The 25945-nt window shown below is 41.8% G+C and overlaps 1 protein-coding gene across 5 annotated transcripts in view; it reads right to left on the bottom strand.

Moving 5' to 3' along the window:
• FNIP2 (folliculin interacting protein 2) overlaps positions 1-25945 on the bottom strand; it is a 136548-nt gene that overhangs the window by 21166 nt on the left and 89437 nt on the right. For all 5 annotated transcript variants that reach the window (XM_028104365.2, XM_028104363.2, XM_028104364.2 and 2 more), the window contains 7 exons: positions 19852-19981; positions 13370-13571; positions 12957-13045; positions 10337-10483; positions 10055-10221; positions 2558-3911; positions 1446-1602 (listed from right to left, as the gene is read on the bottom strand). In XM_028104365.2, coding sequence (XP_027960166.1) covers positions 1446-1602; positions 2558-3911; positions 10055-10221; positions 10337-10483; positions 12957-13045; positions 13370-13571; positions 19852-19981 — 2246 coding nt within the window. The remainder of the gene's footprint in view (positions 1-1445; positions 1603-2557; positions 3912-10054; positions 10222-10336; positions 10484-12956; positions 13046-13369; positions 13572-19851; positions 19982-25945) is intronic.

Raw genomic sequence — 25945 nt, forward strand, 5'->3', positions numbered from 1 at the left:
AAACACATAGATCACTGACAGAAAAGGAAAAGAAGGCCTCTACTTCCCTGCCTTAATACTACTAATGGCTACAAAATGTATGCGAGTCTCTAACATCACTGAGACTTCCATGGTTTAAGACAACCTACATAGTATCACACAATGAGGACACTGTTCTTATTCTAATGTTACTGACGTAGGGACCTCTGAAATGATAAACAAGGATACAGTGCTCATTACGACTATGAAAATAAAATGTTATGACATTCTTTACAAGAGAAGAAAGCAACTTCATAGCTTCATTCCTGGAATATCCTGGTGAGGGGTGGTGTCCGACCACAAAGCAGGGTGGGGTTAGGAATGTTTGGGTATAAATGTATACACTGGACTGGCCTTCCCAGCTTCCAAGCACCCCTTCCCCATCTCTTCTCCCTCCCCATTCAGGGGGGTTTATGAGGACATCTGCTTCACTACTAAGCTCTTCTTCCCATTTCACACAAATACCTTCGGCCTGTTTAGCCTGTGTCTGATGCATGTTTAGTCTTCACAGAGGAGATCCTCAGGGCCAAAGATAACATACAGTGCCTTCTGCTCCACCTCTCACAAAATACTTGTTGGGTAAGGAGGTAGGTAAGAAGCCAAATTCCAATTTTCTTAATGCAGTGAGGACTTTCCCTATTGCACAAGTCACAATATGTTTCCAATGCACATCTATTTTTGCACATCTGCCCAATAGCAGCTCAATTAAAAACAGGTCCATCAGACTGACACAGTTTCCTTAACTGCTCAGTTCCTGTCACGCTGCAGATAGCGGAAAAGCACTTAACGGCAGCCACGAGGCAATTTTCCAGTAAGACTTGTTAATCTTTATACAGTCATCCTCGTGCAGCCATCAAAGCGAACTTAATGACAAATCAGTTAAAATAAATTACTCTTAGGAACTTGTAAGGATCGGATAAAAAGCAAACCATATGCGACATCTCTTCGGTCCTCCCCGTGACGGCATATAATTGCCACCATCTGTGCTGTTTATTCTATTTTGCCCAGCCTATGTGCCCTCCAGATCCACTCTCTGCCCTTCTCTGTCCTGTGCCGGCCCCAGGAGGCTGACCTCTGCGGACCTCGGGTCTGCATCAGTTTTGACCTTGCTCTCTGGCTTCCACCTGGGCTCAGCCAATGGGAAGGACAGAAGAGCTCCTCAGTGCTTGGGTTGCCAGGTGGCCCAGCCCCTCCTCCAGCCCCAGCTCTCCACAGCTCCGATGCCACTGCACCCCACTTATTCTTCAGGCCCAGGTGTGTTCATAGCTTCCAGCTGTTGCTAACCCCCGGGTACTTCACCAGCCCATGCCCGCATCGCTAGAAACAATCCCGTAATTACATACTCTTCAGTTTAAACACCTGTTGCTGGCCAAGACCCTGGCTGACATCTTGTCAGCAGCCAGGGGCTCCAAGCTGGGATCACTTACATGGACTGTGTGGACCAGATCAGCCACCAGACACTGCTTCAGCTTCTCGTCGCTGCTGGTCCCATGAAGCACCAGATCAGGCATGTACGTGGGGCAATAACCTGCCAGAAGTGAGCGGCCAAAGTTTCTTACATTTGGGTTGCTGATGCTCTGAGACCTAAAACAATATCAGTCCATTAGAATACACAATTAAAAATGTACTCCCTTCTTGCATTGCAACTGGAACAAAAACCCTAGGAACACAGTAAGAAAAATTGATTCAGGGTGGTCCATTTCACCAATCCTCCCGGAAGTGGATCATCGAAGTGGGAAAAGGAAGGGGGCTGAAAGAGAAAAAAAGACACCCCCCCTTTTTTGCGGGGATGGAAGGGTAGAAAAAACAGTATTCTGATGGCCAGTTATGAGTTTGTTCTTGAACCTCATATCAAACATCTACCAGGTGGTCTGCGTCAAGAGAGTGAAGAAAGAGAAAGTCTACTGGGGCTGGGGCGGTGGGGGGGGAATCTTGCCAAAAATCTGGCTTTAGGAACTCGACACATCTGCACAGGGTGGTGCCCATGACAGTGCAGAAGAACAGAAGAAACCTGTAATTACTGCTTTCAGTCATCACAGACCAAATAATCAACCTGATGGAGTGTTAAGGAAGAGGTGTTGTTTCCCAACCACTTCCTGCTGCTCTGACCTGCAGGAGAGAAGCCACATGGTGAGGGTAATCCACCACATGGTGAGGGTAATCCACCACTCCTATGCAAGGCATCTGCTGCCAGCCATCTAACTTCCACTCCAATGACAGAAAATTAAAATCCCTGCTCCCCACCACCACGACCTCCACGGTATCCTTTAGCTTCCCAAAATGTCACAAGAGTTGCAAAGGCAACAAGTTGCCTCCTCACTTAGAGAGCTCAGATGCACTAACCAGGGCCACTGATCATCCTGGGAGAAAGCGTGGGCTTGAAGCCGTGTGCATCGGGTTGGTAACACTGCTCATACTCAGAGGAAAAAAAGCCATTATGTGTGAAACGGCTGACAGTACCTCATGTGCCCATGCGGGTGATGTCGGGAAAACAGTATTCAAACCCAGTTCCCTCGGCTTCCCAACCTGCCAGTGTTACCTTGGCAGAGGCAGCTCCACTTCCAAGGACGCTTCAGTCCGGTCATCACTGTGCTCCAGATTCAGCGAGGCTGAAGCACACGCTTCCTCGTCACTGTCTCCAAGAGCGCTATCTGAGCTTTCGTTTCTGGGAATGTCTCCTTCCAACCTGAAGTTGGCCTTCCTGTTGGCATCCCCACAGGGGACATCTGCAGTGCCCGAGAAACCAGAGTCCTGCTGTGCACACCTGCTTGGAACAGGCTGTAGCAAAGGTCCTTCTGCATCCTTCAAATGCAAATGTCTTGTTTTCTCCGGCATCCTCATTCCAATTCCTGCCGCACTGCAGTCAGGTGCCAGTGAGTCAGCAGACGGGTCGAGCTGCCCAGCAGCATCTGCTACAACCTCGGTTTTCATGCCTCTGTCCTCAGCAAAATCCCTCTCAAATGCACCTTCATCCTTCTCACAAGATGGACTCTGAGGACAGTGGACATTCTTCTGGAAGCCAGGTGTGAAGGAGCAGCTAGAAACCTGCGGGTCCTGGGGCATGTCAGCGGCTGTCCTGGACTTAGCCAAGGGATGGCAGGCTAACTCTGGATATTGTCTACAGGCCGTTAGCTGCTTCTCCATTTTTTTTGTGTGGCTTTCAAAGTCAGACTCTGGAGATACAGAACTTCCAATTTGGAAAGTGACCTTCTCTACGGGGGGTTTCTCCCAGGAATGTCTGTCAGGGCAAGGCCAGGCTGCTGACCGGTCTGCGAGTTTCTTAGGCATCTCCCCTTTCAAGTCCTCACTGACAGTCTGCTGGCTGATCTTCACTCCTGCCCCCAGCCCCTCACAGCTGGAGGGTCTTGAAGAGCCATCTCGTGGCGCCTCATTTTCACTTTCTCCCTCCCCACAAAATGTGCCCTGAGGTTTCCCAGAGTTGTCCAAGGCTGGCTCTTGGAATCCCATGCTGCAGGCCTGAGAACTCTGCTCTGGCCTTCTGTGTCCTTCTTTGTCAGGTTTGGAACATAGGTCTCTAATGTCAGTGGCCTCTGGGGACACACCCAGCCCCTCAGGCCTGGGGCTCCTTCCCTCGGCCCTAGTAGGTGGCAGGATAGGGGGAAGGAGAGCAGGCTCACTTCTCACCGTGACCACCACATACTCAGACTCCTCTACCTCTCCCCTCTCCAAGGCTGTGGTGATGTTGCTCCCATTTAACACCTGGTCACCTTCACCGTGACTCCCACTCCAGGTCAGCTGGTTCTCTTGCAGCTCAGAGCAACGGAGAAAGTAGGTGAGGACATAAAGTATGCGCTGGACCAAATCCTTCTGCTTCCCCACCACGACGGTGCGAGTCAGCCTCACTGGAGAGCCAATAGCTCCGTAAAGATCACCTAGAGAGCAAAAGAGACACAAAGACAAAGTCGTCTGGGGCAAGACATGTCATGGGTATGTCGGCTTTCATGAGAGACGGACAGACGACTTACACTCTCAAATTAGAGCTGCTTCTTCACACACTTAACTGAGGCAAAAAGGTCATCCCTAGTAATGCCCATGTTTTAGTTTTGCCTCTCTAATGGGAAGTGTGCCTAGGAAGGCTGAGGCCCATCACTCTCGGGGCACGGGTGCAACTGTTGTACACAGCCCTCCCTGTGCTTGTCAGGTCTTCCCAGGCCGCTCACTGGGCTGGCCAGCTCCCACTAAAGCCAGCAGCCTCAACATGGGGCCAACTCAAATACTGTATCTTAAGAAATTAGAATGATGAGATTTTTTTTTTCCCCCCAGAAGAATCCCAGGACAATAGGCCTCAGGGTAAAATCCAAGTTCAGGGATCTATGAACAAAAGTGCAGTGAATCAATAATGACATGGCCTGCTCAGAATTCCCTTAATACACACACACACCACACACCAACTAGAATCAATCTGATTAACAAGAAGAAATCACTTAGTCATGAAAAATGAATCTATTTCCTATTACTTCACATGAAAATTCTACTGGATGAAAATATGTCCCATAAGTTATATCCTGACAAGCTGATTAAAAACTACCTAATGAACCACAAAACTTTAGTTTAAAGGTGGAAGAAGGCCAAATAAGGGCAAATGTGTCGATGAGCCCAGCAGTGTAAGCTTTTCATGGAAAGTATTTAAGTGCCTATTGAAATTATCGCATTTTATAATCTGCTTATTACATTTGGTAAGTTGTACATTTGATACTTTGATAATAACACTGACAATTATAACAAAAAGCCAACATTTACTGACTGTGTAGGCACAATGCTACGTGTTTGTGTCTCTGTATAACCAACCCTGAGTTAGAAACCATTATGGGAATAATCAGAAGGCTGAAGTAAATCGAAACTTGAAAAGATACTAAATAAAGGAGAGGAGGTACAAGGGTACAGTTATACATAAGTACTCGGGAAGTTAGAACTCATCTGAGGAATGCATCTGGAGAGGAGGGAATGCATTTTTATAAGGGCATATACTAGATAAAACTAATTAAATCGATAAATTAAGACGAGAAAGTGATGGGAACCATCAGGAAGTACTCCCTAGTGTAAGGCTACTGCTCCTGATGACATACAAAGGGCAGAACACAGCTGACTTTAAAGGATCCTCTCTATAAAAAAAGAGTACAGACTAACAGGGCTTTATCTTTGAGGCTTTTACAACTGACAAGTCAAGAATTCAGAAGAATAGCTCAGGACTATCGTCTGATGCTAGGATGAGTACTTCTGTTTGAGAAAACTTTCCTGACTGCTTATTGCTGCAAGTTGTCATGGTCATCTCAGGACTCCATGGGGCATGCTTGTTCAATCAGTCTCAATGCTAATAAAGAAGATCACCACTATGTATCTGAAACCTGGTACAAAAAAACCACAGAGGAAAGAAAGGTCACTCAGAATGACAATATTATTTTTCAGCAATGCAGTTAACATCTGCTTTGTACATTTTAATACTCATAAATGGAAAAAAGAAAACAAGGAATGCTGCTATTAAAAATATAATTTATAATTATTTAAACTATATAAAGTAATGACAGCAATGTGTGTGGAAACCGTGCCTTTATTTTAGGGTCAACCTTCATAAAATAATGTATCATTAAAATAATAGACCTATAATACTAAAGATTTACAGGATCCTGAACTGGAAGACAATTATTTGAGTCCCTGGGCTGACAAAGCTACTAATTTTAAAGTAAATTCCTTGGTTTTCATAATTTTACAAAATGAAGAAGTTGCACAACAGTGAGAATAGACAACACTACTGAACTTAGAAATGGTTAAGATGGCAAATGTTATGATCTGGGCTTTTTTTAAAACCACAGTTTAAAATATAAATTTAAGGGACGCCTGGGTGGCTTAGTTCTGCCTTCGGCTCAGGTCATGATCCCAGGGTCCTGGGATCTGGGATCAAGTCCCTGCATTGGGCTCCTTGCTCAGTGGGGAGCCTGCTTCTCCCTCTGCCTGCCCTGTGAGTTCTCTCTCTTTCACAAATAAATAAATAAAATCTTTAAGAAATAACTTTTAAAAAAGAGAGAAAATGAGAGGAATACGTAGGGGAAAAAAAGGGGTAAAAAGAGTTATCTGCAGGTGAAAGAGAGAGAAGGCAGAGTGTGCAGGGAAGCAGGAAGGGCGCTGGGTGTGGGGAGAGGAGAGACCTGAAGGGAAGGAGACAAAAGGGCACCAGCAGGAAGGAGCGAGAAGGAGCGAGAAGGAGCGAAGAGCAGGCAGAGGAAGAGACAGAGCCGGCCCAGAGAACAGAGAGAGGAGTCCAGGAGGAGGAGGGCGAGACTGAGAAAAGGGTCAGAAGGAGAAAGAGATGAGGTGGGCGGTGGAGAGGCACTAACAGCAGAGAACCTGAGAGAAGCAGAAAGAGGTGGACGAGGTAAGCGAAGCAGTGACGGGGACACCTACTGAGGGGACGGAGAGGGGCATGAGAAAAAGTATCGAGAAGACGGTGAAAAGACAGAAACCAGAAAGCTGAGGAACTGAGAATTTAGGAGCACTGTGAAGAGCAGGTGGCAAACGGAGAGGGTGGGAGGGGGGCGGAATATGGAGGCAGAAAGACGGAGAAACGGAGACAAAATTTTTAAAAGGCCACTTACTCCTAGATGACCTTCTAATAAATGTGTATATGCTATGAAGTTCCCAGTGTTTCCCCAATCCCACACATGGTAATTTATTGTATCTTTATTATTACTGGGTTCAAATTATCTTCTAATTTCTCTTGTGAAATCTTCTTTGGCTTTTGGGTTTTATTTAAATGGGTTGTTTAATTTCTGAGCAGGTAGGAATTTTCTCCCTATCATTTTTTTTTCTATTGATTTGTAGTCTAATTCCCCTGCATTCTGAAAAATACAATTTAAACTTCAGGAGAAAAGAAAATGAAGAAATTTCAGACATTTTTACTTGTATTAATTTAAACCGACGATCCCAAATGTTTTATGAGGAGAAAAGCTGCTTTTCATTTCCACAAATTCTTGAGGTCATTAGTGTCATAAAAGAGACCCACATGGAACTCCTTCAATCAGTGGTGAAAGAAAGTGGCTTTCAAACTACGCCTACCCATCCCGAGAGAGAAATGCATTTATACTGCAGCCTCACTCACCCTCTGAAAGAAACATTTTACAAAACAGTGTATGTGTCACTGATATTTTCTACTATATTGACCCTTCTAAATGCTTTTTTGACCCACTAAATTGCTTCCACAACCCAATGGCTAGTGATCCGTTTAGAAAGCCCATGTGTAGAGTGAGGCAGAGGTGAGGAGTAAGCCTAGGAGAGTGTGAAAGGGCTCAAGGGCTAGCTGCTTCCAGCTTCTCTCCTCCCTTCCCTGGGAGTGCCAGGGAGCCAGGCAGACGTGGGCAGAGCAGTGGTACCAGTCCTGGCAAGCCCTCAGGTAAGCCTTTGAAATAATTCAAGATAAAGCCCTTTCACTACTTAGGAACCTGGATTAAAATTACATCCACATCGTTGTATATTCCCAGAAATTTATATTTACTGCGACTTGGTAAATATTTAATGAAAATAATAATAACTGGAAATGGCTCCCCTGTCAAATTACTGAAGCCGCTTGATTTTCTGTAATAATGGAAACTCAACCGTCATTTACATTTGGCTTTACGAAGTTATCACATGAATCTGTGCTAGGGTCTTAGCCCCTCTCAAACTGCTCTGTCAACAGCCAGACCCCAGCTGGATTGTCTGTGGCAGGGAGGACTGGAGACTTTCAATAATACTTGACCTACTGGGATACCTGGGTGGCTCAGTTGGTTAAGCGTTCTACTCTTGATTTCAGCTCAGATCATGATCCCAGGGTCATGAGACTGAGCCCTATGTTGGGCTTGGAGCTCAGTGGGGAGTCTGCTTGGGATTCTCTCTCCCTCTGCTCCTCCCTCTCCATTCATGAGTGAGTGTGCTCCTGCTCTGTTTAATAAATAAATAAATAAAATCTTTTAAAAAAATAATACATGATCTACTACATGACTGTAAGCCCATGGGAAGGGACTTGGCCTTGTTATACTTAACACCGGGAATTAATGGCTCTCAATTAGTTAAATTTCAAATGAGAAGCATGTCTAATTATAAATACATTTATCTAATTAAGGGCAAACTGCTTAATGAACATTGTTTTTAAATGGGCGACCAGGCAGCATGAAACACCACGTTTCCTTAATATCAAGACCCCTTCCCTTTGCCACTTTATGATACTACATTTTTTTAAGACTGTCGTTCCAGGACGCCTGGGTGGCTCAGTTGGTTAAGCAACTGCCTTCGGCTCAGGTCATGATCCTGGAGTCCCAGGATCGAGTCCTGCATCAGGCTCCCTGCTCAGCAGGGAGTCTGCATCTCCCTCTGACCCTTACCCCTCTCATGTGCTCTCTCTCTCAAATAAAAAAAAAAATCTTAAAAAAAAAAAAAAAGACTGTTGTTCCATAACAAGAACAACAATGCTCCGTTCTCCCCAAAACTGTATAACCCAGAGTGAGGCACGCTCTGAGTTCTTTTCTGAGCTCAGTACTGACTGGTTGTGTTAAATCTGTTCTTAACATCCATAAATTCTTTAATCAATTCATTTAACATGTACCTATTATCTCCCTATCTGTGAGACATGTTTTCTCTTTCTTACATGCAGGACACAAAGGCAAGACATCTTTATTATCTATAATATGAGGACAATAGTAATAGGTTTGGAATGAGAATCTAATTAGTTAACACACGTAAAAAGCACTAAAAACAATGCCTTGCTCACAGTGTCAGCTTTCATTATTGTTATTATAACACGCTGTTTTCTAAGATTAGAGTGCGCCTCCCTAGTCTGTACTTCTGAAAGTGTCCTTTTAACATTTCTGCAAGTATGCTTTCCTTGAAAATCCCCTCCATCCCCTCACTCTGTCTCCTGGTGCCCCTCTAATGTCAGTATTTTCACCAGCAGTATAAATGACAAAAGTACTCTACACAGAACTAATTCCCACAGCAACCATGAACTACTATCATCCCATTTTACAGACGAAGAAACTGAGGCACACAGAGGTTAAGTCACTTGCCCATGGAGACTGGATCTGATCTATGCAGTCGGGCTCCGGCTCCCATGCTCGTCCCCTTCATACCATACTGTCTCTCTCTTGCATCCTTCTACACACTCCTATCAAAGGAGTAGGCAGGATGTTTTGAGATCGTCTGAATACAAATCTGCCACCTCCGTATCCCTGGCATCTAGCACAGGATCTGGATCACAGTGAGTACCAAGTATAACTTTGTCACTCTGATGAGGGAGAGGTCCCACAGTAGACCTGTTCTGCACATGAACCCAAATAGGCCACTTTGATGTCACAAGTCCCAAATTCCATAGCCAACTACACCAAAGCATTAGGCGATCCTATGCCATGCCTAAGTACGAAGCTGTAAGGAAACAGACACCACCAACTGATTGCAAGGAAGCAGTGTAGAGAAAGACAAGGTTCCTAACTTAATCTAAAATTATAAAGGTAGTAAAATTATAGTGCACTACTTTCTTTTTTCTATTTTTTTCCTATCGAGTCCATCCTGCAGAATAGTGGTTCTCAGCCAGGAGTGTCTTGCTGCCCAAGAACAACGTCTGGAGACATTTTTGACTGTCACAACTCTGAAGGGGGGTTTTCACCGGGAGCTGGTGAACAGAGGCCAGTGATGCTCCTAAACATCCCACAATGCACAAGTGCACAAGACAGTCCCCACCCCCACCTCCCACCCCACCCCCAAAGAATTATCTGGTCCAAACATCAATGATGCCAAGCTTAAGAAACGCTGCTGTGGGCTGAGTTGCCGCTGGTTAACTACTGCTTCAGCAGAGCCAAACAAAGCTGCCGGCAGCGGGAAGGAGAGGAACGTAGAGACTCATAACTAGAATCTGTGGGCCAATCTCCTACTCTCTGTCCGCCCAATGACAACTTCTGAATCACCGGGATGGAGAGCCAATATCCACAAAAAACTCGAGCATTTTCTCCATTTCATCCCATAGAGACTCTGAATAGCCAAATTAGGTACTAACCCAGCTGTGCCCAGAGAGGATTATATGGATGTGTTTTGGCCAGTGTGTTCACAGACTGAGAGGTGCGTTTCTCTGAGGCTTTAATGGGAGGGTGATCAACAGGCATGACGGTCGGGACCCAGGCCAGGTGGTAGGTTAACACTGCAGTCAGTAAGGCAGCAAAAAACCTTGGAGAAATGGAAGAAAACACGAGATGAGTCAATGCAGGAAGCAGCATGTCACGTGTAGCACATCCACTGGCCACAGAAGCTGCAGCCAAGGCCCCGGAGAGCTGACGCTTACTGGTTTTTGCTGATCTGTTCTATCAGAAGTGTAAACTCCTTGAGAAAGCGCTGGCAGAGCTGGGTTTTTTCCAAAGTGCTGGACATCATGGTAAGCCATACAGGTTCAGCTATCCTTGGAACAGAGTATAAGTTCCAGATCGTTCCTCTACAGAAAAGAGAAGGGATACACAAAACTGTCACAGATATCATTTTCGATATTCTCTGCATAAAGGAATAAAGAAGAAAACAATAATCTGAATCTATGCAGCCCTTAGGGATTCAAACAGTATATAAGTCAGGGATCAGCCAACTACGATCCACAAACCAAATCTGACCACCACCTTTCTTGTAAATAACATTTTGTTGGAATGCAGCTATGCTCATCCGTCTACACATTATCTGTCGCTGCTTTTGTGGAACGGCAAAGTTGAGGAGCTATGACAGAGGCCCTTTATAGAAAAGGTATACTAACCCTTGATATGAAATATTCATTTTTAAAGCAATTTATTTTCACAGTGCCTAGTACTGAACTTTATGGCTATTTTTTTTTAAGATTTTAATTATTTATTTGTCAGAGAAAGTGAGTGAGCACAAGCAGGGGGAGTGGGAGAGGGAGAAGCAGGCTCCCCGCTGAGCTGGGAGCCCGACGCAGGGCTTATGACCTGAGCCGAAGGCAGATGCTTAACCGACTGAGCCACCCAGGCGTCCCGACAGCTGTTTTTATAGTAAAGAAATAAAGGAAGAAAAAAGTATATGCTCTATCAAAAATGTGACCCAAGGCAGGCACCTGAGTGACTCAATTGGTTAAGCGTCTGCCTTCAGCTCGGATCACAATCCCGGAGTCCCAGGATCAAGTCCCGCATAGGGCTCCCTGCTCGACAGGGGAGCCTGCTTCTCCTTCTGATCCTTACCCCTCTCATGCTCTTTCTCTCTCAAATAAAATAAAATCTTTAAAAAATAAAATGTGACCAAAGACAACTCAACACCCCCAATTTCTAGTTGGTGCTTTAGTTCTCTAAACCAAAGCACTCTACTCATTTCAGATGGAAAAACTACATTAAGTGCCTCTTCTTCGCTCTAATATATACTGAGTTTTTATATGGACCAACAGAATCAAATTCTTAGAACTATAAGCTATTAGCAAAACTGACTAATACAGCTCTATCACTTTATAGATTCAGAAACAGGTCTAGAGAAATTAAGTTACTTGCATACAACATTGAACAAGGTCAGGATGAGACTTCAGGTCTCCCGACACCTGGTACCAAGGGCTCTATTGCAAGCTCATGACTCACAAGTGTTTTTCCAAAGAATACACTAACTTAGCTTAGGATCTCCACTGGAGAGTACATCCACTCCAAATAAAGAGAGCTGAGACATACTCTGACGTGATTTCTAGCCATGCACCTAAAAGAATTGAGATACACTAGAATTCCACCTTGGCCAAAATACATTTGCCTAAGTTAGGTAGCAATGACAAGTGACAGTCACATGAACTGGGATTTATTTACAAAAAGTAAGGTCTCCAACTGCTAACACTTTACTTTGTCACCATTTCTGGAGGGGAAGATTGCTGAAATGAGAATAAGACTTGTCTATGAACAAGTGAGGCTCTCTGGTTCTGTACTTTCAGATTCCTGACCTCTGAAAAATTAATACTTTCCTTAAACTAGCACAACTTCACACTATTTCTCAACTATATGACTTAGGTCTTAACGTTAACCACCAGATAATCACTGATGTGTTACCTGAGTACTGAGTACTTTATACATAACCCAGGGTTCAAACTACTGTGGATTTTGCTCAAAGAAGCATTATAGAATTCACATTAAGCATCAAAAAAATGTTCAAAAGTCTAAGAACTGTAAAAAATATTTTTATCCTTCAGCTACAGAATAACAGTTTAACTCATTAGCTCATGACCCATTTGGAATGTGATTCCACTCCCCATTGAAACTGGCTCAAAGAAATGGTGTGAGAACCCCAGCTCAGCAAGGTGAAGGAGAACCCCATCCACTACACTACACCTTCTTACCCAGATATTAGGAGCAAAGACTATAGGAGCTTCAGAGTACAAAGATCATGAATGAAAAACTGACAGTGACGATACACCAGGGTGATCATACAATTTGGTGTTCAGACCAGGACACTTACGAGAGGACACTGGGTATAAGCAAGGATCGTCCTCGTCCTGGCAGACTGGAAGGTCTATATCCCTGACATATACACTCTCTCAGCTACGCTGTGGATAAACAGCCCTGAACCCATGTTTCCACATCTGTAAAATGGGGCTAGTTAACAGTGCTTACTCCTAAGGCTTTCATGAGGATGACATGAAATAATGAACAGGCTTGTAATGAACACCTAAACATTAGTTTTCTCCATTCATACTGTTAAAAGCAATCAAAGACTGGATGACAGGCAGCAGTGTGGATTACACGGTACTGAGTGACCCAAACTTTTTGCTCTGGTTGGTCTTGATTTCCATCTTGAGGGAAGGAGTTGCTAAAGTGGGTAATAATTGCAGGCCCCGCAATTCTTCCAAGTGATGGTTTCTATGATCCCTAGATCCATGGCTGCTGCTGCTACCGCCATTTATCAATTTACCCTCTGGAATTTGCCAGACACTGTCAATGTACCTGAATTCTCCCAGAGCTTCCATCAGACGGCTGACATAGAACTGGACACGGAGACTTGATTCTGCTATCTTCCTGCAGGAGATCATGGCCTTTGTGGAAGAGAAAACAAACCAAATTACTCTCTGAGAAGAAATTCCTTTATAACTGTCTACTACTGGGCTTTTATTAATAAAATAGTATTATAGCCAAAACATTCAATGTGGTAATGACTTAAGGCATCAGGAAGCAGTGATCTCCTTTCCTAAAATACTCTAGTATCTGATATCTGATATCAACCTGCCTAAGGGTCTATTACTGTTGTGGATGATTTAACTTCTCTAAAAAAGTGATCTGATACATAAACGATGAGATGCTACCACCTTAAAGCCCCATAATCGCTTCTCTATTTGACTCTAGAACTACATTCTTATTACCTTTTCAATGGCACTCTTCAGCCTGTTCATGTGAGATTCAAACAGGGGAAAATGAGAAAAAAAGAAGTCCTGGAAATTCCTTTGTGCTTCTTCTTTCTCACACAGAGAGAAAATGATGCTTATGGCAATTTTCTTCCTCCGAACTATGGCTGGATTAGAACTGCACGTTTCTTCAGCCAGGCTGAATGTCTCATCCGTCGACCTGAAGGAAAAATAAGTTGGAAAAGTTGCCATGCATTAAAGAATCACACTGAGGATAAACTGTAATGCCAGGGGATGACATTCAGAAAGCAAACCCAGACCACTCGGAGTCTCAACCAAGAGTTTGTCTGCTTCCACTTCTTTCTCTTCTCTAGTTCTCTGTCATGAAAAATGAAAACATCAACTTACCACATGGTATTTTCCAACATGAAAAGAAACTTAAATAAAACCTAAAAGTAATTTTAAATGCCCTCTTGTTAGACTCTTAGTCTTCTTCCCTTGGATTATTTTACATCAGAATGGTGGTATTTAGGGAGGGGGGAGACACATCTGGTCACTCAAAACACAGGCCCTTTGTTTTGGTTGATAGATACCAATAGATAGGAACTTTAGAAGGGAAATGATCCTGTGGTATTCTGTTTAACCAGTGCGTCATGTTTGGAAATTTACTGGTGGTTGAGGCTTACTTTCCCAAGGCTATTAAAACCATTAGATGAAGTAACTCCAGTAAATGCTCAGATTAAGCCATGCAATTGATTAAGCTCTCTGGGAAATCCCCCAAACAGAAAGACGTATCTCCCGTCTGGGTAGTCAAATTCTCAAAAAAAACAAAAAAAAACAAAAAAAAACCCCAAAAAACCTTAAGATTCCTCTGAGAGACTGTGCTTCTATGATAAGGGAGAATCATGAAGCCAGTAAATTATCAATATGTTCTCAATCTGTCTTAAGGGGTAAGACTCACAAACATAGCCTAACCCTGTCTCTTACTAAACTATTCTGAAAAACCAGCATTGACATAGCTGAAAAACCAGCTACCACATAGCTACTAACAGCAAAACTGAAAATAATCTTTTTTTGCACAAAGATACCCAAAGCAAAGTACGTAATACATTGCACATAAAAGCTCCTTGCCTGGCACACAGGAGGTATGCAATTAACTTTCTTTCTCTCACCAACTTTCATCATTTAGTCTGGTATCTCTGCCGAATATGGGAGGTTACTGCTTCCTCTGTTTTCTTTACCATAAATTACCAGAAAACAATTACTTACGCTTGGCAGAGTTCAAGGCAGTTGGCCTTTATACTCCTGATCTTAAACTTATTTGGTGTTCTACTACTCACAGCCTATAATGTTCCTGTGATTTCAAACATCTCCATATCTCTGAAAACATGCATACATCAAACATTTTATGGTCAGGCAAGCCATTTTATTTTGAAAGAAAGGAGACAGACATCTTGTTCTAAGCTCAGAAAGGATACGCCATTGTTTCAACTTGAAGCAAGATCCCCAAGATGTAGATGTAGTTGATAAATCAGAAACAGGCTCTCACTAACAGACAAGTCACTGACAGGACATGATCTCCAGGTGCTGTTGTAAAGGCTGTGCATTCTAATAAATCATCAACTGTGTTTTCCGAAAAATTCCTAGATCCTGATCATCTGCTCATCAGAAAAAAAATCTTGAGCCTCTCTTAAGACTTTTACTTAATTTCATACAATGAAATTTCATATGGTAAATACTCTTCTTTTCCAAAGTACCTGTACTATAACTTTGTTTTTTGCACCAGTTTATTTTTATTTTATAAAGGAACCTCTGAGCCAACACTTTCTTGTAACCCTTTTGTTGTCTGGCATCTCCTATTTCTCTTCTTTTTCAAAAGTAAAATGACTGTTTCAGTCCACTCATCTTCAGCCAATGTGGTCCTTAATAATGAAACTGTAATAAACACTTAACCCTAAGCAGGTTTCTGCATCATCTTCATCTCTCTTATAAACAATAGCCAACTGTCTTAATGTAGCAGAGGGCGCCACCTACTGCATTTCTGAAAAATTTCCATAGCTACAATAGCGTGGAGAGCTCTTATTCGCTTCGCTGTTCTCTCTCTCTACTGAATTCCAAAGCAACTGAGCTTCATTCTGTAGTCTTGGATCAACCACACAAACTGGAATAAATCAGTTCACACAGTACTGTGATTATATTTTTAAATTATTCACAATGAAAGAACATTTCAGAATGTTTTAAAACATTTGAGTATGCACCCAATACTACAACGTCTCATCCTCAAGTCACCATGTAGAGGTATACAGGCCTTTTTGCAAATGTGGAAACTGAGGCAGAGTGATTCATCAACTTGCTTTAGGAACAGAAAGTTTCCTAGTGACAATGTTGGAGCTAGAACCCAGGGTTTCTATCTTCTAAGCTAGGCTCATTTCCTGGATGTTGGAAAGGAGCAGGGACTCTGCCCCATGTCTGATCCATCTGCTGGTCTTCATGCCATCAGGTGCATCCTGCCAGCTGGAGCACTGAGAGGAAACAGCTGGGAGCAATCACATCAGCTGACAGGACTTTGAGTCAGGGAAAGACCCCTGCAACGCACTTAAGTTTTCTCCTTACAAAAAAGTCAAATAGAATTTTGTTGACACTTATGAATAAGCATTTACATACATTATTTTTACCTCAAGATAATAAAGCAAAAAGTAGGATTTTTTAAGTACATCTCAAGGATCTATAATTGACATCAGGACTGCTTAGTCTAATTGTTTTTGTCAGCTTTGAACTTAATCTGAATCTACATATTAGGACATAGGAAACTGCCATTTTTGTAGGTCAGAGAACAAACCCGCCGCAACTTTATATGGCTGTTCAATTTTAATATCTTGGTCCTTTAGGGTTTCCGTCACCTCACTAAGAAATGAAATCTCTGCAGTTTCTCTTCTATTACAGGTGATACTTCCCCACCAGCTGGTAAATGCCCAGGCCTGACTCCCCATCCAGCAACCAAAACTTACCACCCGGCACAGCAGGGGGCCTGGAGACAGGAGTATCCAATGTGGAATCAACTGTTAAGGATTGTGAAATCATCCTTTTCACCTTAACTCCCTTAGGGATTTTTTGATTACTGTGAATTTTCTCTCAAAGCCAGAGGCAATCATATTTTTGGTACCCACACTGTTCTCCTGTCTGGCATAAAAAATTAGTTTTCCTACCTACATACCTGCCAAAAGTAAGAGATCAACTGCAACATCTTTAAATGAAGGTATCTTCACAGGAATAGTGATCAATTCAAAATGTCAGCCGCACTTACGTTCTCTGTGTGCCAGCTTCATGGGTGTGAGACCCTACTCACACAGAGCCCTGTTCCCAGATGGGCCCCAGGCTTGATTTAATGTTTTGCAGTTGCCATGTTGAATTCTTAGTGATTTTATCTTTCAGCCTGTATTCTGGAAGTGAAGTCTGATGGGAGAATGAAGCATGTGAGTGAGCAGTGAAGACACCAGGCTGCAGACTGCACAGTGGGCTCAGGCCTAAGGGCATGCAACCCAGACTCTGAGCAACTGGCTAGGCAGTCAGGCACACAGCCACACGTCTGAAAGTCCAGGGTGTCAGGAGGCCCCAAGGAGGCAAGGCTGGGACCTGAGCCCAGACTGGTGGCTGGGATAGCGGCAGCAAAAGCAGCAGTGACCACAGCCACAGGAGAGAGGTAGGACCTGGGTAGTGCCGTGACCCATGGTGCGAGGCCAGCTTACCCATCCATCACTGGAACCTGTCCCTATAGAGTGTGCATAAATATTTAACTCTCTGACCCAAGCCCCAAGACAGTAGATTATCACAAAGAGCCTACAGTGGACATTGCAATAAAGCATATCCGGGAATAATCACAATTCTTCAGTTTATCATCTCTAGTTTTGAAAACTATTGCAACATTGCAAAGCAAGTATCTACAGGTATAGAAACAAGTTAAATGTAAAGACTGTTGCACTGGACAGAAAAAAAACCTCACTATTTTCACATGAAGCTTCAGATAAACAAATTATTAAGGAAATCCACTCTAAAATTAATTTTCCTTGTAATTGAAGATGCAGTGATAGAATGCAAAAACAGGCATTTTGAATTATATACAACTCATGAAGACACTTTCAGTTGCTTGTAAGACCTCCATGAGTTACAGAAAATGTCAGAGGAGACATTAAAATAACTTTGTATAAATTTACATTTAAAATTAAATTCAGTCTTACACAAAATGGATTTGTGTGAAGAATTAAATCTTTTTAGAAAAACTGTTCCATAAGAATCATCAGATCTAGATGTACTGAAATTTATATTTTGAAAGTTTGTCAGAAACTTAATCCAATGTTTTCATAACCCATAAAGTTCCAGTAATGATTACATCAGCAGAAAGATCTTTCTCAAAAAATTGTCAAAAATTACTTGCCATCTGGCATTTGCCAAGAGTGATTAATGCTGCTTTCAATTATATCAGCTGAAAGCAAAGTTGCTAAAAAGTATAAATTTTGATAACCTAACAAATGAAGATAGGAGAGCCAGAAGTCTTATGATGAAATCAAGATATGGCATTATTACTTATTATATTATGTAAAATTATACCAATATTATTTCTTGCAATTTATAAATTTATGTTTTATTCATATTTCACTATTATTCCTATTACATTTTGTTAAGTAAAATATTTTTTAAAGGAAAAGCTTTACATTTTAGTACCTTTAATAGCACTTTTCCCCACTTTCTGAACAAAGGGGCTCTGCATTTTCATTTTTGAACCAAAGATACTTATTTTACATGTAAGTTTAATAGAGATTCATTAGTTGCCAAAGCCAGATCTCAATTCAAATTAGAGTTCTGAAGAATTTTCAGAGGAGTGGGATGAAGAATACTATTCAACTCTGGATTTAAACCTGAAGGGATAGGGGCGCCTGGGTGGCTCAGTCGTTAAGCGTCTGCTTTCGGCTCAGGTCATGATCCCAGGGTCCTGGGATCGAGCCCCACATCGGGCTCCCTGCTCAGCAGAGAGTCTGCTTCTCCCTTTCCTTCTGCCTGCTGCTCTGCCTACCTGTGCTCTCTTTCTGTCAAATAAATAAATAAAAATCTTTAAAAACAAAAAACCTGAAGGGATGGAAAAACACTTTTAGTAAAGAGATGTCTAAAGGGGAAGGCTTCTACAACCCATCATTCTCTTCAATCACAGAAGCTGTTGTAAGGACAGTGAGAATGGTGGGATGCCTGCTCCTGACAACTGCAGTTAACGGCAACGAGAATGGTATCTGGTGCTCGTACAATGATCATAGTGCAGATGAGGAAGCAACACTCTGAATGCAGATTAATTCGCTGTCACGTACACCTAATGAGTGGCAGAGCTGGGACCTGTCTTCACACCAAATTCCAAGCTCTTAACCATTCCACTCAAAGTCCACCAACCACAGAGCAGTTCCTCAGTGAGTGAAGCAGCTCCATTTTTTTCTCTTGGTCAAGCTTGCTAGGACTGTGAGAACAAGAGAAGAGAGGCAAGCAGCCTGACATATGCTACAACACATGCCCTGACCCTCGTCTCTCAGCTTGTCCTTTAAGCACCACCTCTCCCAAGAAGGGCTCTCCAATTCCCCACCTGACCACCAGCCAGTGTTCTCTCCCTCCTCTGAGTCCCAAAGCACTTGATGCCCTGCCCACAGCATTTAGAGTTTAACCTCTTTATGCCATTATTTATGTGCATATGGTCTTTCCCACTAGTCAAGAAACTGTACTAATGGTCCACAGATGCAGGTGTGTATCTGAATCATCTTTACATCCTCATGGACCCCTACACACGGTGATTACTAGCTGACTCACTAAATCAAACAATTGACACGTGAATCTTTATAGGTATGAGCTATGTTAATTCCCTTTTAAGGTTTTGGGTTATAGGGAAAAGGAGGTGGAAGCTACTGATGTAACATCATATTAAGCCAAAACGTATATTTTGCAAAACAATTAAACTTTAGATCTAAAATTCAACTGCAATGAAAGCAGAACATACCTCGATGCCATCTTTATAATCAGATTCATGACCATTTTGTTTAAGAATTTAAGTTTTATGAAAAGAGTATGTCACAATCCTTGAGTTCCTATGTTTTCAAAGACCACGTTGGTGTCACAATAAGCCAAGGAAGAGATTTACTCCACCCTTCTAACTCATGAGAGCTACGTCTGGAAGGGAGCCAATTCAAAGAGAGAGCGTGCTCATTTTAAATTAACACCAAAATCTAGCTCACACATGGCACAATGACCCAGATGTTTCCCAGTGTCTTCCAAACCAGACTGGTTTTCAGCTTGATATTTATTGTTTTTTATAAAAATTCTAACTTACCCATTTTCAGCCTAAGCTGAAGCTAATCCAGCAGTTTAAGGTTTTGTTTTTTGTTTTCCACTGACAACAGGTGAGCACTGCCAGTTCGTTCAAGCGGTCTACAACCAGCACCTTTCTCATCAAGAGCAAACTTGCAACTCACCTCCTTGGAATGATGCCATTTTCCAAACTTGTTGTCTGACTTCGAAGCCAGCGGCGCTGGTAACTGCTGGAAGAGGATGTAGAGGAGCTTGGAGATGGAAAAGGTGTAATCAAAAGGCTGCTTAGTGAGGCTGTGAGGAAGAAAAGTTGAAAGTTGAAAGTTGAGGTAAATGAATCCTCACATAGCCACACAAAAACTTTCGTGCCAAGTGACCTAAATTTTCAGGTTCTACCAGACATAGCCAGCAGGGGGAGACTGTAACTTCTCTCTTATAAAGACTTCTGTACCGCAAAGAAAACATCCTTTAAAAAGGAAAATAAATTTTAAAAATAGGGATTACAGACATACCAAATGCATCAATTATCAGGCCCTACATTACAAAGGCAGCGTAATTATCACTCACTTAACCAGAATGCAGATTTCTGATAAAAATGGTCCACATAGCATTAATTGTTCATATTGTTACAGGATAAGTAATGTCATACACAATGTTTATTTACACATTTTCTCCTCTTTACTACTTCACTCTTATTCCTATTTTGAAGTGAATTCTAGCCAAGTAAGTAGTTCCCCCACAGAATATCCTCTCTCCTATCCCCTATCTCCAAATACACAATACTTACCCTCCCCTCCAGCAACCAGCTCCCCCACTAACCCATCACTACTCCCTTGGCTGTGAAAAAGCAATCTCTAGTCTTAAATATATTTTCTGCTTGGATTACTTATTTGCCTCAGGGCCTCTCTCTGCTTCTTTCTGCTATATAGTATTAGATGCCTCCGCTTGGGCTCTCAGTGTGAGCTGACCTGCCAGCCCAGACTTCTCTAACAGGCAGGGAGGGACTGGTCCCTTTCAGGGTAGGCAAAGGGATTCTTACAAATCAGAGCTGCTTGACAGATGTCTACTAGTTTGGAAGAATGAAAGAAGGAGACAGACTTTTTTCCTTTTACTTTCCTCGGGCTAAGGAATTAGATACTGAAATGTCACTCAGTCCAGTGGAAAATGAAATGGGGTCCTACTGAAAGCTGGGCACTGTTTTCAGAAGCAAATCACAGGACAAAGGAAATTGATTTCAGCATACATAGTGTACTATGCTCATGGATATCCCTTGATAAGGCATTTCCCCATATGAAGTTTTACATTTTAATTTACACTTTTACAGGCAGATGTAAATAACCTGACTCCCAGACCTGATTTCTTAAATACTACAAGAGTTACTTGGCTTTAGTCAACACCCAATAAGCAAATACTGGAGTGTGTACAATGTGCCAGGCAACTGGGATGCAGTGGTGGATAAGACAGACACATATTTGCTGGCATGGAGCTTTAAGTCTACATGAGTAGCAGTGAACTTGCCAGGCTACAAAATTAGATGCAAAATGGCTCAAGGTTCTTTCCACAACAGAAGTATATTGAGATGCTTTTCTTCTAATCTAGTCAATATCCATTAACAAATTTGTTTGCTATCTTCCTATCTTTGTATCCAGGACAGCTCCTTGGATAATTTATTAAAGTAATTAATACATACTTAGTGAATGTATGGCACTTCTTCCCTAAATTATTGCCCAGATGTGGCTGGCCCCAACAGGTTGCCTTTGTTCTGACCTGGATTTGATTTTGGAGATTTACCAGTGGTGGGTAACTTTACTGAAAATTTTGAAGAGAGACAGAAGAGAGTTTTTCCTCAAAACCACACAAAATTACTTAACAAAAAATGCCAATTAGACATCTGTGCCCCATCCCCGAACTCTAAAAGTTCCCTATGAAGTACACAAGCGCTTCATTCCCCATTCCTAGATCTTCAGGGTCCCCTGTCTCTCTTCCTATCTTGTGCTGATCCAATCAATTTCTTGGCAGGTGGAGGACAGGGCTGAGGGGTAGTAGTACTTCTATTATAAACATTTTTTTCCCTGTCACAGAAGCAAGATGGAAAGGACTCTGAGGGCCAGATTTATTCTGGAAATTCTATGTATTGCTGTATAATTCAGTTTAGTAAACTGAGTGAGAGCCCAGGCTCCCGATTCAAATCCTAGCTGGGCCACTCACCAGTTGTTAATACCAACCTGTCAGCTTTCTCATCTCTAAAATGAGGACAGTAAAGTATCACACCTCAGTATTTTTCATGAGAACTGCAATCTGCTAGTGAGTTTGAATTATTTAGTGAACTGACACCAACATTTAAAAGAAAACAAGAGAATATTGCAATGCTAATATTAACTGATGAAACTTTTGTTATATGTAAAGATGTTACTGGATCATAATATAAAATGCAGTAGCAAGAACTGCAGACAAAAGAAAAGTTTGAGAAGCACTGACCTATTTCATAAGGTTCCTGCGAGTATTAGACAAATCAATACACTTAGCCCAGTGCCGTACACAATAAATGCTGGCTATTTACTTCCTCTGATAATTCTCGGAACAGGAAAGCAAAGTAAGACATTTCAGAGTGCTGAAAGGTTATTAGTTCTGATTAGTTAATCATGAAAACAACCTAGGACTTGTAATAGACACATGAAAGGGAAAGGAAAAAAATTAATAAAAAAAGGAGAAGATATTCCTTTTTTCATTACAAAATTCTGAATAAAAATATCATTAAGCTAAAGTGCTGGCTTAGGGCTACCCAGCATTTCCTTATCAAAAATATTTTAGTATTATTTAATACAATTTTTACATTAAAGTACTGTGTTACATAATTGTCAATCACATACTCTAGGAAGCAATACAGTTAGTAAGTCTCAAATGGAAGAACAACCTTAATTTGGGCCTCTAACTCATTGCCATTTTCATGAGAAGAGGGTGGATTCGGCTATCTGTTCTATTAACATTTAATGCATTTGATGGTTGGCTAGACTCTTCTGTCTCTTCTGCAGCTTGGACAGACACCAGGCTTCGTGTATTTGGAAACAATCCCACACAATAAAAAAATATATTAATGTGATGAGGCCCCTTATTTCCTCTCCAAGCTCATCTTACACTACCCTCCCCTTACTATATTCCAGCCTTCTATTTCTTATACACAGAGCTCCGAAGACTCTTTCCACTCTAGGTCTCTGTACTAGCTGTTCCCATGCCTAAAATGCTCTGTGCTCTGGTTACCACCAGCATTCCAGTCAGCTGAGAACTTCACCTTCTTGGAGAGGCCTTCCACGAGCATCTCTTATGTCTTATTTTCCTCAGTGATAAGTGCTTACCTACATTTTACTGTCTATGATCTGCTTCCTTTATTGAATATAAACTCCATGAGATCAGGGATCATGTCTATTTGATCACTGATCTATCCCCATATCCTACAAAAATGCCCAGTACGTAAGATGCTCAAGAGGTACTAATGCACAAAGAGTGAGCAAATGGTTATACGAAGATCAATGATGTCTGTCTCAATTGATAATTATGACAGAAAACAAAGCATTAGAGAAACAAATTTCTAGAGAGAATTCCAAGTCTGAATTTGTTGAAAGTTTCCTGTGGTCAAAGCTGTATACACAGCATTTGGATTTTCTCTTTTTCCTCCTACCTTCATTTTAAAAAATTGTTTTGTTTTGTGGTGGTGGTGGATAGCAGTGGTGTAGCTCTGAACTTGAACACTTTTTCTGTTTGACACAGACGGTACTACATCCAAAAGGCAGGAATGATCTTTTTTACTGTAACACTGACAGTACTTCTCTTAAGAGTTTTCTGCTTACTTAAACACTTGAAAACTATAAGGTTCCTTAAAGTTTAGTAGTTGTATTTCTCAACAACAGAATAGAGGTATTTAAAAAGGCCAATTAATAGAGCTGTGATTATTGTCTGATAGGAAAATGCCATTTTTAATAAACCGAATACATTACTAGGCAAATAAAATTTTAGTTAGTACACTGTAGTTACCAAATCACAGAGTGATTTTAAGACTATAAAGGGTCTTCAAAAGCATCCCAGGAACTTCAAGTTTTAATAAAATTCCTATCAAGTCCCCAGTGAAAAGACAAAGAAAATGTCCTCACCATCATGATTTCAACACACCTTAATTTTTTAAATTAAGACTTTATTTTTTAGAGTACTTTTAGGTTGACAGCAAAACTGAGTGGAAGATACAGAGATTTCCCTCCATACGGCCCCTGCTCTCACATACACAAAGCCTCCCCTGGGATCAGCATCACTCACCAGAGGGTATATTTTACAACTGATGAACCTACACTGAAACATAATTATCACCCAGAGTCCATACTTCACCTTAGGGTTCACTCTCAGTGTTGTACTTTCTATGAGTTTAGACAAATGTACAATGACATGTACCCACTATCAATCAAAATAATTTCAGCTCCCTAAAATCCTCTGGATTCCAACTATTCATCCCTCCTTGCCCCTGTCCCCAACTCCTGGTGACCACTGATCTTTTTACTGTTTCTGTAAGTTCTGCCTTTTCCAGAATGTCATACACTTGAAATCATGCAGGATGTAGCCTTCTCAGATTGGCTTCTTTCACTCAGTAATATGCATTTAAGTTTCCTCCATATCTTTTCATGGTTTGATAGCTCATTAAGTTTTAGCACTGAATTACACTCCATTGAAAACACCTTAAATTAAATTCCTTACTTAGGACGTAAACTATCCCAGCCGCGGTGGTAAGCTCACTCTCTACATTTATTTGTCAAGTTATTTAACCTTTCTATGCCTTTTAATCCATAATCTGTAATCTAAGACTGAACTGTCTACAAAGACTTTGGGGAAGTATAAAAACTCTCTTGGTTCTTTGCCCTTCCATATAAATAAGAGTTATTTTGTCTAGCTTCACAAGGGATTTTAATTGAAATTACACTGAATTTATATTTATTTGTGAAACTTCATCTCTTTCTCCATTCATTTACGTCTTATTTTTAAAATTTTTTCCTTTGAGACATAGTTTCTTCTATTTTATTTTTTTAACATTTTTTAATTTAAATGCAATTAACATATAATGTATTATTGATTTCAGAGGTAGAGGTGAATGATGCATCAGTCTTATATAATACCCAGTGCTCATTACATCACATGCCCTCCTTAATTTCTATCACCTACTTACCCCATCACCCCAGCCACCCCCCACATCCAGCAACCCTCAGGTTGTTTCCTATGATTAAGAGTCTCTTATGGTTTGTCTCCCTCTCCAGTTTCATCTTATTTCTTCCTCTCTTCCCCTATGATCCTCTGTTTTGTTTCTTAAATTCCACACAAGTGAGATCATATGGTAACTGTCTTTCTCTGATTGACTTACTTCGCTTAGCATAATACATTTAGGTCTTCTTTTTATTATTATTATGTTATGTTAATCGCCATACATTACATCATTAGTTTTTGATGCAGTGTTCCATGATTCATTGTTTGCGTATAACACCCAGTGCTCCATGCAGAACATGCCCTCTTTAATACCCATCACCAGGCCAACCCCTCCCCCTACCTCCCTCCCCTCTAGAACCCTCAGTTTGTTTTTCAGAGTCCATCGTCTCTCCTGGTTCGTCTCCCCCTCCGATTTCCCCCCCTTCATTCTTCCCCGCCTTTTTTTTTTTAATATAATGTATTATTTGTTTCAGCAGTACAGATCTGTGATTCAACAGTCCTGCACAATTCACAGCGCTCACCATACCACATACCCTCCCCATTGTCTATCACCCAGCCACCCACCCCATCCCTCCCACCCCCCAAGACTCCAGCAACCCTCTGTTTGTTGCCTGAGATTAAGAATTCCTCATATCAGTGAGGTCATATGATACATGTCTTTCTCTGATTGACTTATTTCACTCAGCATAACACTTTCCAGTTCCATCCACGTCACTGCAAATGGCAAGATTTCATTCCTTTTGATGGCTGCATAATATTCCATTGTGTGTGTGTGTGTGTGTGTGTGTGTGTGTGTGTGTGTGTGTGTGTGTGTGTACTACTTCTTTATCCATTCATCTGTCGATGGACATCTTGGCTCTTTCCACAGTTTGGCTATTGTGGACATTGCTGCTATAAACATTGGGATGCATGTACCCCTTCAGATCCCTACATATGTATCCTTGGGGTAAATACCCAGTAGTGCAATGGCTGGATGGTATGGTAGCTCTATTTTCAACTTTTTGACGAACCTCCATACTG

The sequence above is a fragment of the Eumetopias jubatus genome, unplaced genomic scaffold, assembly GCF_037043125.1.
Source record: "Eumetopias jubatus isolate StellerSeaLion01/CBP00866 unplaced genomic scaffold, mEumJub1_p1.0 scaffold_2, whole genome shotgun sequence".
In the NCBI taxonomy this organism is placed as follows: domain Eukaryota; kingdom Metazoa; phylum Chordata; class Mammalia; order Carnivora; family Otariidae; genus Eumetopias; species Eumetopias jubatus.